Source organism: Sciurus vulgaris, assembly GCF_902686455.1.
Source record: "Sciurus vulgaris genome assembly, chromosome: 3".
NCBI classification, from domain to species: Eukaryota; Metazoa; Chordata; class Mammalia; order Rodentia; family Sciuridae; genus Sciurus; species Sciurus vulgaris.
Window position 1 is genome coordinate 123,251,222 of NC_136463.1, and position 13,929 is coordinate 123,265,150.

The following is a 13,929-nucleotide window of genomic DNA, read 5'->3' on the forward strand; positions in this document are numbered from 1 at the left end:
TCAAGTGACCAACTTTAAAGAGGTGATTAAATGAATCAATATATACTCACAACAGACTATTATACAGTAATTAAAATCTTCAGAGAAGAATAGTGTGCAAATTTTTCATGTGTGAGGTTAAGTGAAGAAATTAAGATATCAAATTAGAACATTTTGGTAGGTAATTAGAAGACAAACTCATACAGACCTAGACTGAAATACATTGGAATGTTGATAGAAGTCATCCCGGGTGGAAGAATAATGAATGACTTTAGAAGGTATTTCTGTGTGGCCCTTTGTGGCCCTACCATGTCTCCAAGCAGCTGGAAGTTTGCTCAACTTCAGATTCCAGAGCACCTTCTCAGATGAATCAGAATCTCTGAGTGATTTTAGGAAGGGGTCCAGGTGACTTTTAGGCATTCTGAAGTCTGAGAGTCCCTGCTATAGAAAGAGAATGATATTTCTTTTATTAGTTTTATGAAAGCAATTTAAATGAAAACACAGTCCCTCCAAGCTCCTCTGTCCCACAGACCGGAACTGAAAAGAGTGACTGAAGAGCATGAATTATCAGGATGCCTGAGCCCCTGACAGGCCCTAAATCTGCTGTCTCTTGCTAACTCTCTGACTACACTGTCTTCAAATGTGCCTCTGTGAAAGCACAAGAGGAGCTGGAGGCCCTCCAGGGTGTCATGTCTCTTGATCGCCCATTTTATACAAAAGAACAAGATAATAGAAAGCAATAATTCATTAAATGAGCTATGGATTTCTCCTTTCCTCATAGAATTTATTTCCACCTCTTTTTATGAGCAAGCATAGATCACTTTAATGATTTCCTTGAAATGTAATTAGAATCTGTTAAACATTACTATCTCCGCCAAAGAACACCAGTTATTCTAGCCTCAGACTGATGCTGGTGGTTCAGCATTTATTAAAGAAACAGCTGCCATCAGGGATGCAGGGTGTTCTCAGACCTGCCTTTACTTTTCCCCTAATCCTTTGCTCATAGTGCTAAACTGAAACAGCTGATTTTTACATCTTTTTTGAGAGGAAGGACATATTTTCTTTTTTGAAGATTGTCCCATCTGAGATCCAAACAAATGAGCAGAATTTGTTTTACACATTTGTTAGGAGGCATGTCAATTCTGGCCTGTGAAGAAGCAGTACATCCAATGAGTTGCTGTGTTTTTAATCCTTTATCTGGAAGACAGAAAGCAAATGGTCATGCTCAAATGACAGGTACCAGCTATTTTGGAGAGAGACTCAGGAAATCAGTAACAAAAACAAAGGCTTCTGGCTCCCACTGGCTTAGAAAAATGGTGTGGCTTCTGACGCATCTAAGAAAGTGACCACTGGGTCACAGATCTAGGTTCTGATAAAATGTCAGGACTTCACAAGATCTAAATTTCCATGTGATTGGTGTAGATGTTCATAATTACTAACTGAGCCTTTTACTACTTGCTTTTAAAAGGAGTGCTAAAAATGACTTTACACCAATAAAATATAGCATGTACTTAAATGGGAATTTCACCTTTTTTTTGTTTGTTTGTTTTTTGTGGTGCTCGGGATCAAACCCAGGGCCTTGTGCTTACGAGGCAAGCATGCTACCAACTAACTGAGCTATATCCCCAGCCCTGACCCAGTCTTAAAGAGGAAGAAAACGCCATATCATGGACAAACTTCGAAAATGTTATGCTGGGTGAAATAATAAGATACAATAGGACAAATATTGTATGATTCCTCTTATTTGAGATACCTAGAGGAGTCAAATTAAAATGGAATGTGGTTGCCAGGGGCTGGGGAAAGAGGGGAAATAGTTAATATCTTATGCATACAGAGGTTCAGTTTTGTTTGTTTGTTTTGTTTTGTTTTGGTGCCAGGAATTGAACCCAGAGGTGCTTAACCCCTAAGCCACATCCCCAGCACATTTTTATTTTTTATTTTGAGACAGGGTCTTTCTTAGTATGTTGCTTAGGGCCGCTCTAAGTCACTAAAGCTGACTTTGAACTTGTGATTTTCCTGCCTTAGCCTCTCGAGCTACTGGGGTTACAGGTATGCACCAGGGGTTCAGTTTTAAAGAAAAAGGTTCTGGAAATGGATGGTGGGGATGGCTATGTAACAATGCCACCAAACTGGATGCTTAAAAATGTTTAAAATGATACATTTTATGTTACAAAAATTTTGCCATAATTTAAAAAATAAATAAGCTTAAATTAAAAGTTTCGATTACTAAATACAATAGATGAAGGAACAGTGCTAGGATGTAGAGAACACCATTCTGGATCAGGTCAGTGGGCCCTACAGGAGTGCCGAGTGAGGCAGGATGAGGGAATTCAGGGATCTCTGGACTCTCTCCAGCCCCACCTTCTACCAATGCTCATGAAAGATAGTCATCTTCTCCCTATGGTAGGATACCTGCTAGTTTTCCCAAAGCCTTCTTCTTGAAAGGTTTTTGCCAAGTGCTTGTACTTTGTTGGTATAGGAGATGGGATGGCAGGTCTGAGAGCAAACCTGACCTTTTCTAGATAAAAGAATGAATATCTAATCCTCTGTCCTTATAAAAACAAAATGGGGAGAATTTTGTCTTGTTCCCTTGCCATCTCTGGGCATGTACCCAGCAGCCTCATGCTGTCCCCACATGACCCACGAATCTCCTCGGCATACTCCACTTAGTTGTTGAATTTCTCCAGCATCTCTAAAACCCACCGGTCATCAATTTGGGGGAGCAGAGTCTGATAACTGACTTGTTCTAAAATGTGAATAGCTAATGAGGCAAGAGTGATGGATGCCCTTCGCTTCCTCGTTGACCCTTCTGAGCTTAAAGTCATGACAGTCCATTTGTGGAATTTTTGTCTTTCCACACACTTCCACCTTCACGCAGTAGTCTCTGACCCCAGGGCCTAATTTCGGCCAGGATAATGAATTGATCAGTCTCTGAGAGTCTGCTGTTGTCAGATAGTCTCCTTAAACAGAGAGTGCCTCATCATCTTTGTGCCTGTAAGGACGAGCAGAATACTTTGTGCACACCATGAATGATTCGGACAGTATTTATTGTCTGAATGCATCTCAACATGGGTTTTACTGGACTTCCCTCTTCTCTGGAAATCACAGGTGCTTCTTCAGTGCTTTCTTTGCTTTTTCTGCCCCTTCCTTGTGGATATCAGTTACAGCACTTTCCTATGTACTTTTTGGGGCAAAAAATCCCAGGGAAAGTTTGTGAGTTAAAACCATCTAAAAGGAGAAAAATAGGATAGACACCAACTCATATTCTCTCCTGGAAACCTCCCTTCATTGTTGTTTGGATACGATGTATTAAAAAGGCAAATCTCCACCAGCAATGTAAAAGTGTGCCTTTTTCCCCACATCCACGCCAACATCTATTATTGTTTGTGTTCTTGATAATAGCCATTCTAATTGGAGTAAGATGAACTCTTAGAGTTGTTTTAATTTGCATTTCCCTAACTACTAGAGATGTTGAACACTTTTTCATATTATTAATCGCCTGGTGGAATGTTTTCCCTGATAAGTGGATGATGATATATAATGGGGGTGTGGAGTGGGGGGTGAGAGAAGAATGGAGGAACTTTACATTATGTAGAAGGAAATGAGAGGGAGGGGGGTATGAAAAATGGTGGAATGAGACAGACATCATTACCTTATGTACATGTATGATTACATAAATAGTATGAATCTACATCGTGTACAACCATAGAAATGATGTACCCCATTTGTGTACAATGAATCAAAATGCAGTCTATAAAAAATTTAAAAATAAATAAATAATTTTTTTAAAAAGGTACATCATGACAGTTTGCTCAGGCTGTCCTCGGAGTGTCAGTGTTTATTGGGTGACTTTAGTTTTGCATACCAAATGGTTGATCTTACCCCATTTTCAATTCCCTTCAGAGCATCCTGGAGCTGGAGAAGGAAAGAACTCAACTTCTATGCAATAACTTAAACCAGTACAGCCAGCATATTTCTCTTTTTGGCCAAACCCTGACCACAGTGAGTAGTGAAGGTTTCTCCATGTTTGGCAGGCAGGGTAAAAAAATGCAGGAAATGTTTCTTCAACATCCTCGTTCTGCTTTCCTTGGCACTGCAGTGCCACACGCAGATTCACTGTGCCATCAACAAGATTGATGTTGAAAGAGATATCCAGGCTCTCATGGAAGAAACTGCAAGTTTATCTACAGAAAACAAATCTGAGTTCCTACTAACAGATTACTTTGTAAGTATGACCTGCAGGAAGTTACCTTGGGGGAAGGGTTTAGTTGTCAATTGAAAAGCTCATTTCGAAAAATTGAAAACAAATGTAAATGAAATGTGGTCAATGAAAATGTTGTTTTATTTCCATAGGCCACATAAATAAAAAATATACAAGATGTGATTTACAAACTGGGCCATGGTATTTGGGGGGAAGAAAAGAAAGTCATGCCAGATTTTAGAATTTTTCAGTTCAGCCTTTGTCTTCATCTGTTTTATGCTGCTGTTGCAGAATACAACAAAATGAGTAATTTACAAAGAATAGAAGTTTATTTGGGTGGTTTTGGAGCTGGGAAGTCCCAGATCACAAAGTCACATCTGGGGAGGACCTTCTTGCTACATCATAACGTGGCAAAAGGTGTCACATGGGCTAGAGAGCAACAGAGGGCTGAACTTTCTTTTATAAGAAACCTACTCCCATGATAAGGGAGTCCCCTGATGGCCTGGTCACATCTTAAAGGACCCACCTCTCAACCCTCTCAACCCTGTTGCACTGGGTATTAAACATCTAACATTTGAACTTTGGAGGGCAGTGAGTTCATAGCAATCGTCTAGAAAAGTAATACCAGGCAGATGTATTTCATGATCTCTGTTTATCACATTGTGCCTGTACTGGTTGTCCACACAAATCACCATGTAGCAAATTACCTCCAAACACAATGACTTAAAACATGTATTATCTGAATTTATATGGGTCAGGAAGTCAAGTGCACTTTAGCTGGGTCTCCAGAGTCCCTCATGAGGCAGCAGTCAAGGTGCCAACCAGGACTGTAGACAAATCAAGGCTCTACTGAGAGAGGACCCATCTCCAGATTCACTCAGGTGACTGTTGGAAGCCTCTGGTCCTCATCGGCTGGTAGTGGTAGGTGCCATTTCTTTTCCATGTGGGTTTCTCCACATCTCTCTTCATGGCGACCTGATTCTCCAAGAACAAGAGACCAAGAGAGACAGAGACAGAGTGCCCATGAAGGAATCAGGGTGTGCTGTAAGCTGAGCTCAGAAGTGGGGGTTGTTAGAGTCAGTCAGTGTGGCCTCAATTCAAGGGGAGGAGATGACACAAAAGCACGATTCCTAGAGGGTGGGGATCATCATTAGCATGGCTGATGGTCCTTTTCCTTTGAAAAACTTGGACCAAATTTCCTGGAACTTATTTTGAGGGCATTTGGGTGATTCTACTATGGAACACCCTTTCTTGCTGGAAACTGATCATTGTCTCTAGTCAGAGCCCAGACATCTTGCCTCTGCTCTCTTATGGTTAATTCTTTGTCCTCTTGGGTCATGCTCAAAGATTTGGGCCTCCGCTTACCTCTTATTAGTCTCAATTGTGATGTTCTAGGAACTTTTTCTTTTGAGAGGAAAAAAATATTCTTTTCCTTTCTTTTTTAATTTCCAGTTCAGTTTAGGATTCTATCCCTCTCTGATCTGTAGACAGCCCACTGGTCATAGCCTCCTCTTAGATTAAATGCACAGCTGAAGCCAACAACCCTTGCTCGGGGAACAAGAGATGAGGAGAGAAGGGAGAGGCAGAGGTGGAGTTGAGCAGTAAATCCTGAAAGGTCCCTTCCCCACACTCCAAATAGCAGCAAGAAGCCAGTTATTTCCTACCTTGAATCCTTTCTCCTACCTTGGCAAAGGTGAACTCTGCTAGCAATAGCAATGTCTGTTCAAAGTATGTAGGAATGTAAAGATGGGAGTCAAAAAGATTTGATTGCAAGAGGAAGACACCTTTGATTGAAGGGGAAGATTAACTAACCTGTCAATAGAATATAGGCCATTCTCCTTGGAATTAGCCTAGGGTCCTATTGAAAGGCAAGGCAGTAGCCATGATGATTCATCTTTAAATCATGTTCATGGCATTTCTTTTGTCTTGTTGTCTATGAAACTTCAGTGCACCAAAACTCACAACCACATATCTCAGTCTAAAAGTAAACACTGTCTCAAAATGAGTGAAGAGAATTTTCTTGATATCCATAAATTAAAGTACCCCAATGTCTGACTTTATAGTCACTGGCAATCAGTGTAGACTGACTTTTATCCAATGCTCCAAAGTTTCCAAGGACCAGAACAAGATAGGAGAACAATCTGACTTCAAAAATGTGAAAATATTTCCAAGGCTACTGTAATGTCGTGTTCAAAAGATTGTATCTGTGGTTTTATATGCCTCCTCAAGTATTGATCATCTTTCTAACAAATGTTTGACAAAGAAGGACACATTTAAGGAAGTTAAACAATATCAATATACACCCCCCCCCCCCAACAGGTTGATCTGAGAGCGATCCAGCCCTGGAAATACATGCTGTCCCCAGACCAAGGAAAGTTTTAGAATGCACAGGAGCTAGATTATGATTGGTATTCCTCCAGCAAGGAGAGACTGTGGGTTGGAGTTAGGTGTCCTATCAGTTTAGCCACAGCTCACCTAGAAGTGTGACCTCAGCCAGGTCTTAGCTCTTGGCAGACATGTGAAGCAGTGATAGAGAACCTGGGGTCACACTAGTTGTGTTTCGGGAATAAACACTTCTGTTTCAGCTTGGATCTCCTTCCTATGTCACAAAGTGGAGAGAACAAAAGCAACCTCATACAGTAGTTGTAAGCATTGCATGCAATAGAGAATATAGAGAAACTTCTGTAATGCACAATATGTAAGTAAAGTATCTCAACCATCTTATCACATGGTTACAAAGGCTCCTCCTTTTGCCCTCCATCCTTAAGCTCCTTTCTTCATTATGATTCATTCGAAGCCCATCTCTCCACCAGTACTCAGGACCTAGTTTTCCTCCTTCCTTATCAGAGAAGCCTGCCTCCTCACCTCTGTCTTCATTCATTAGTTGCCCCTCTTTCTCCATAGGTTTCTGTCCACTCACATTCAGCCACCTCCCCACCCCACCATCCTAATATATATATTTTTTTCTTATTTAAGGTTTGGAATAATCCATGTGAAAGTTCAGATATTATCAATGACCCCTCATAGCCTATGGGATAAAAATCCCTACCTCTGCCCTAAAATCTGGCCTAGCTTGCACAGTCAACTTTTTCTTTCCCTAGTTTTTGCTCAAGGAACTGTTCTACTTGTTCCTAATACTTTCTGCACAGAGTCCCCACTTCGTCCTTTGCATGTCCCTGGAGTGTCCTTTATCCTCCTTTCACTTGACTGAAAAGTCCTTGTCAGGTCTTCCAGCCCCCTGGAAGCTTTTGACTGTCCCCACCCTTGGTGCCTGCACCATTCATGAATGTATGTGATATATTGCTAGTTATCTTCATGATACGCTTCAAGGCCTAACTAGATGATAAACCCATTTTGGGCAGAGCATGAGTTTTATGAGCCAGTGCAGAACTCAGTACACATTGTTCCCCTCCTGAGGTCATCCTCACCTGAGGCATAAACATCATATTTGAACCATCAAAGGACTCTAACTTGAATAAAGATTAATTATTTTAGGGAGCAATAAGTATCCAACAAATAGATTTATTGATCAGAAAGTCAAATAACTAAAATAAGGCTCGTCCTCCAAGAATAATTTGTTCTGCTACAGAAAAAGCTCAGCTATGTACTTACAAGCTGTGAACAAGATGTTTTCTTATCAGTCAGGTCTAGAACAGGTAGAACAACGTGTGCAAAACTAAAGATTATCCTGATTTTATTTTTCACTTTTTTCCTTGCAAAGGAAAGTTGCATGAAAACTGGGAATAGCAACTCTTACCTTTTTCCCCTTAGGTTGTTAAACATCCTTTTTCTTTTCCTAAAGGAAGAAGATCCTAACAATGCAATGGATAAAGAGAGACGAAAGTCTTTAATAAAACCGAAATTGTTGAGACTGCAAAGAGACATTGAAAAAGCTTCCAGAGACAGAGAAGGTGTGTGACTATCTCTTCGAAAGGTCTGATAAGGAAAAATATCAGACTCAGAGTTTTTATTCCAAGTTAGGATTAATCTGCTTTTGCTGACTGGGCCAAGGGTCATCTTGTTTGAAGAACCACACTTCAAACCTAAGTCGTATGAATAAAGAACAAGTTAAAAAAAGAAAAGAAAAAGTAAAAAGTGTAAAATGATATTCTGGCCGATTTAGGAGAGTTAAGTACTACACTACCATATTTAGAGAAAAAAAAAAAAAAGAGTTTTATTGTATTTGGGAAATTGGTTGGAATGAGAGACAATTTGTGCGATTTAAAATATGGTACACGTACCACACAGAGGTTTTGGTTTTCCTTTCTTTCTTTTTACTAACTTGAAATAAGGTGAAAAATCATTCAAATTAAATCCTGTCCTTAGCAATTAGGAATGTTAGAAAGTGAAGCAGCTCTCATGCAATGCAGATACTGGAACAGCTGCACACTTGAGATTCCATATGTCCAGCTTATTTTACACGGATCTCAATAACTCATTGCAATGTAATGCAGATAGGAAATCCAAGACAGAAAATGTTTAGCGATGTAAACAGAATACTGAGGAAGAGCCTAACATTGTATAAAAGTTAGAAATTATGGGAATGAGCCAACAAAAAGGAATTAAAAAATCTCATCTCAAAACTAATAATTGAGATACTGAAAGCACCCATATTTCTCAAACTTCATTAAATGAAGGTATGTGAATAGTCTGCTCACTTATCATTCACTCAGTAACAACTACACACAGGAACTACTCCTGCCATTGAGGAAGTACTATTTCTAGGTTGAGAACCCCTTTGAGGGAGACCACCTTCTAGCTGTGTCCCACCAAACAGGATGAAAGGTGACCAAAGGTGACCAAGAACGTTGTTTCATTTTCAGGCCTGGAGCGAATGCTTAATGCCTACTCCAGCAGCTCCTCCTTCTCTGATGCAAAGAGCCAGAAAGACACAGCGACGTTAATGGATGAGGTAAATATTTGCCGAGTGCATTTAGGGATGAAGGGGTTATTTTTAGAATACTTGTTTTCCAGCGCACATTTGCCTTTCTTCCTCGTGACAGAACATTATAGTCAAGCTTATAGGGCTAGCCCCTTTATAGGTAGTGGGAGGGATCTGGAAAAATCCACCTACCTAAAAATGTTTGCTTTGATATCCTCTCAAAGAAGGACACTGGGAAAAAAAAAAAAACAACAACAACAACAACAAAAAAAACCCCAATGATGACTGAAATAGAATTCTCCAGAATAGATTCATTCTTTAATGAAATGATGTACACTTTGACCCAGTTAAGAAAAGTGTCCTAAAATACAGGGTTTGCATTCATAAAGGCCTTGTATTTGGATTTAGCTCTGCAGTTTATAGGAACCTGGGACGACTTTGACCTTTTCATCTGTGAATTGAAGGCACTGGAACTTACCTCAAAGAGTTTGTGAGAATGGAATATTATTTAGAAAATACTAGCATCGTGCTCAGAGGAGCTCAAAACTTAGTGCAGATGGTCCCCAGATTTGACTTAGTGATTTTTTGACTCTACAATGGTAGGAAAGTGTGTCCACACACCCAATCTGTTGCTCCCTTTCAGTATAGTATTCAGTAAATTACATGAGATACTCAACATTTTATTATAAAGTTGGCTTTGCGTTCGATGATTTTGCCCAGCTGTAGGCTGATGTAAGCATTCTGAGCGTATTTAAGGTAGGCTAGGCTGAGCGAGGATGCTCGGGAGGTTAGATGTATAAAATACATTTTTGGCTCAAAGCATTTTAGTCTCACATTGGTTGATCGGGATGTAGCCTCATCACAAGTTGGGAGCATCTGTGATTTTTATAAGATGCTGCCTTCCATGCATCTATCCACTGGCATCAGACCCCCAGAGAATAACAGAAGAAAGGGAAGATGTGGCCGGACAGAGGAAGAGGGCAGCTGGGTGAGAGGCAAAACCTCTGAGGAAACAAGGAGCAACTTTAGAGGCGAGGTCCTTTGGAGGCCAGACTGGCATTCGAGGTGGTGGAACAGGGCAGGAGGATGACCCCACTGACCTCTTGATGGAGTGCCAGGACCCCAGCAGCCCCACAGACATTCATAGGAAGGATGAACATTTTGACCACTTTGGAGGAATCACATTAATAGGGCACCTTGAACAACATTTTATGTAGGAATAAAAATGAACAAATACATATGACCCATGTGTGCAAGATGTGGGTTTTTGCTGTGCTTGAAGTGATCAGAAGTGGACTTGGGTTAATCGGAGAACTCAGGAAGAGTAAAAATTTTTAGCATGTTTTGAAAGATACAGGAATCTTGGCCAGCTTTCTTTACCTAACCCTCGTGTAAAAGGAGGCTTATAATAATTCTGCCTGAACTGGCAATTTTAGGTGCTTTGGAGAAAGCTACAGCTATTGTGGGCTATGGTGGGGAGGCTGTAGCAGAGATAAGCCTAACATTTCTTATGAAAAGAAAGGTCTGTGCCTGCTCACAGGGGAATAGGAATCTGATACACTACTGCAATGACATATGTCTGTAGTTTATACGAAATGATAAAAAAGACTCAAACATTTTTGATGACAGCACAAAATGTTTAGTTAACTAATTCAATGCAAAATTATATTTACCAAATCAAAGTGATAGATAGCATTTTATGATGCCATGGAATTATAAGATTCTTTCATTGTTCATGCACAGAATTTTACCTTTGTTATTACCAGCAAAGGGCATGTATAGGATTATCTGAACACAGGCTAGCCTGATTCACATGTGAGGAGGGAGAGGGTCTGACCCCTGAACTCAGAGTGTTTATGGTCTAGTAAGGACCAAGCATGAACTTTCAAGTAGGGAACTCCAAATATACATGTAACCTTCTTACACGTGCTGTGCATCCAGATAAAGGAAAACAAGTGATACTGGTAGATTTCATGTTAACCAGAGGAAGTTTCTTGGACGGAACACCTTCTTCATTTAAATTCTTTCCTATTCCATTGTTTCTTGGTCCTCAAAGTCCCATGTTCAATCAAGAATGTTGGCAAGGCATGTTTTATGAGAAATTGTTTCTGAAACAGGAGGCATTTAGAATAGAGGTTGTCTTATAAGTACCACACGTTAACCAATTGTGCCACTCGATAACTGGGATAGAGTCAAACTAAAAAGCTTTCTCTTAGCAAAGGAAACTATCAGCAATATGAAGAGAGAGCCTACAGAGTGGGGGAATATCTTTGCCAATTATACTTCAGATAGAGCACTAATCTCCAGAATCTATAAAGAACTCAAAAAACTCTACACCAAGAATACAAATAATCCAATCGACAAATGGGCTAAGGAAATGAACACACACTTCACAGAAGATCCACAAGCAATCAACAGATATATGAAAAAATGTTCAACATCTCTAGTAATAAGAGAAATGCAAATCAAAACTACCCCAAGATTCCATCTCACCCCAATTAGAATGGCGATTATCAAGAATACAAACAACAGGTGTTGGCGAGGCAAATCAAAACTACCCCAAGATTCCATCTCACCCCAATTAGAATGGCGATTATCAAGAATACAAACAACAGGTGTTGGCGAGGATGTGGGGGAAAAGGTACACTCATACATTGCTGGTGGGGCTGCAAATTAGTGCAGCCACTCTGGAAAGTAGTGTGGAGATTCCTTAGAAAACTTGGAATGGAACCACCATTTGACCCAGCTATCCCACTCCTCGGCCTATACCCAAAGGACTTAAAATCAGCATACTACAGAGATACAGCCACATCAATGTTCATAGCTGCTCAATTCACAATAGCCAGATTGTGGAACCAACCTAGATGCCCCTCAATTGATGAATGGATAAAGAAACTGTGGTATATATATATACAATGGAATATTACTCAGCCATAAAGAATAATAAAATTATGGCATTTGCAGGCAAATGGATGAAATTGGAGATTATCATGCTAAGTGAGATAAGCCAATCTCAAAAAACCAAAGGACGAATGATCTCGCTGATTAGTGGATGATGACACATAATGTGGGGTGGGAGGGAGGCAAGAATGGAGGAAGGAGGGACTATATAGAGGGAAAAGAGGGGTGGGAGGAGAGGGGAGAAGGAAAAAAAACAGAATGAATCAAACACCATTACCCTATGTAAATGTATGATTACACAAATGGTATGCCTCTACTTCATGTACAAGCAGAGAAACAAGTTGTACAAGTTTTTTTGTATTTGTTTACAAAAAAAAAAAAAAAAAAAAAAAGACATGGGAAGGAGTGTCACATGTAGGAGGAACCAGACTTGTTCTCTGAAGCTTTCAAATGCATCACAGCCTGGGCGATAGTAGAGCTATAGGGAGCTTTCATTTCGTTTTAGGTAAGCCTGCCCCACACTGTGGTGCACTGCACCAAGGATTAAAACCTTCCCCATCAAGAGGAGGTATTCTGTCCATGGATGTGACCCCCTGGCAAGGATACCCCACGCTGGGGGTGGAAAAACAATGGGCAGGAGGGGGTTGAACTGCTTAGATTCTGCTCTCTGATTCACCCTGATTGAACAGCCTGATGAAGGAGGAATTACAGAGTTTGAGTTCAAGGTCAAAGCAAGAACAAGAAGAGAGTCGGAGTTTGTCTTTAGCTTCACTGCTCATTTTTGCACTCAAATACCCTAGAATATTGTTCCAGTTTTGAAAAGTGTTACTACAAACTTTTTGGGTAATGTAAGACCCTACTTCCTCAAAGAAATTAAGAAAAAAAAAAAAAAAAAAAAACCTCCCATCCATTTTTGTTTGATCCTATTGATGTTAATTCAGTTCTATTAAGATATTGACCTGTGGCTCAATTGCTCTCCCTTAAGACTAACTGATAGTCTACCTTCTGCAATCAACACTTATAATTTCCTTTCTTGTTCCTCAGCAGAAAACTGCATAAAGCCAGTCATTGCTGCAAAGTACTGAGTAACATATCTAATAAGGTTTCCTTACCCTATTTACAGTAGTACAGACTGAGATACTCATAACTGTTTACTCTAGACTGCTTTAAGGTTTTATTTATTTGTTTGTTCTTTCAGTCCCTCTCCTTCTCTCCCTCTCTCTTTCTTCCCCTCTCTGCGTGTGCTCAGCATCAAACCCAGCACCTCACTCCTGCTAGGAAAGTGCTCTACCACTGAGCCACACCCCAGGTCTCAGTTACTTTTCTTTTCTGCACTTTTGGGTCATATCAGTGCATGAGTTGAATGTGTGCCTCTCTAGACCTCCTTGTCATTTTGAAAGCTATCCCACTGTCCCTTTAACCATCCAGTGGTGCCTTATTTCCTAGCAATTTACTCACGTGGCCAAATGATATCTCCACAGAACAATTTGAAACTAGACCTTCTACAAGCAAACTCCTACAAACTGTCATCAGTGTTAGCAGAACTTGAGCAAAGACCTAAACCCAGCCATCCCTGTAGTACCTCCATCTTCAAATGGAAAGAAAAGGTAAAGCTGAAGAGATTGATTGTAATTTCTTGATTGGACTCTCTAGGTGGATTGACTTAAAGTAGCACTGAAGCAAAAAAGCTGTTATGAATTACATGTGCCATATGTCCCAAGCTCTTTTTGCAGAATTTTAAGATAAATTTATTTTTCCTCCTCTTGAGCACAATAAACTAGATGTAACTGAATACATTCTCTGTAGATTAAATTACTATGATGAATGAAAAACACATTGGATTTCTTTTCCCTCCTCATACTTTTACTTTAGCCTTGGAATATGTTTTTATAGTAAAATTTCTATTAAATTGAAATTTTAGATTTCATGTAGACCTAAATTGTGAGGGTTTTTTGGACATGCATTA

The 13,929-nt window shown here is 40.0% G+C and overlaps 1 protein-coding gene across 2 annotated transcripts in view; it reads left to right on the top strand.

The window, feature by feature from the left end:
* NOSTRIN (nitric oxide synthase trafficking) overlaps nt 1–13,929 on the top strand; it is a 61,564-nt gene that overhangs the window by 43,233 nt on the left and 4,402 nt on the right. For both annotated transcript variants that reach the window (XM_079131865.1, XM_079131866.1), the window contains 5 exons: nt 3,883–3,981; nt 4,079–4,204; nt 7,983–8,091; nt 9,004–9,092; nt 13,445–13,570. In XM_079131865.1, the coding sequence (XP_078987991.1) occupies nt 3,883–3,981; nt 4,079–4,204; nt 7,983–8,091; nt 9,004–9,092; nt 13,445–13,570 (549 nt within the window). The remainder of the gene's footprint in view (nt 1–3,882; nt 3,982–4,078; nt 4,205–7,982; nt 8,092–9,003; nt 9,093–13,444; nt 13,571–13,929) is intronic.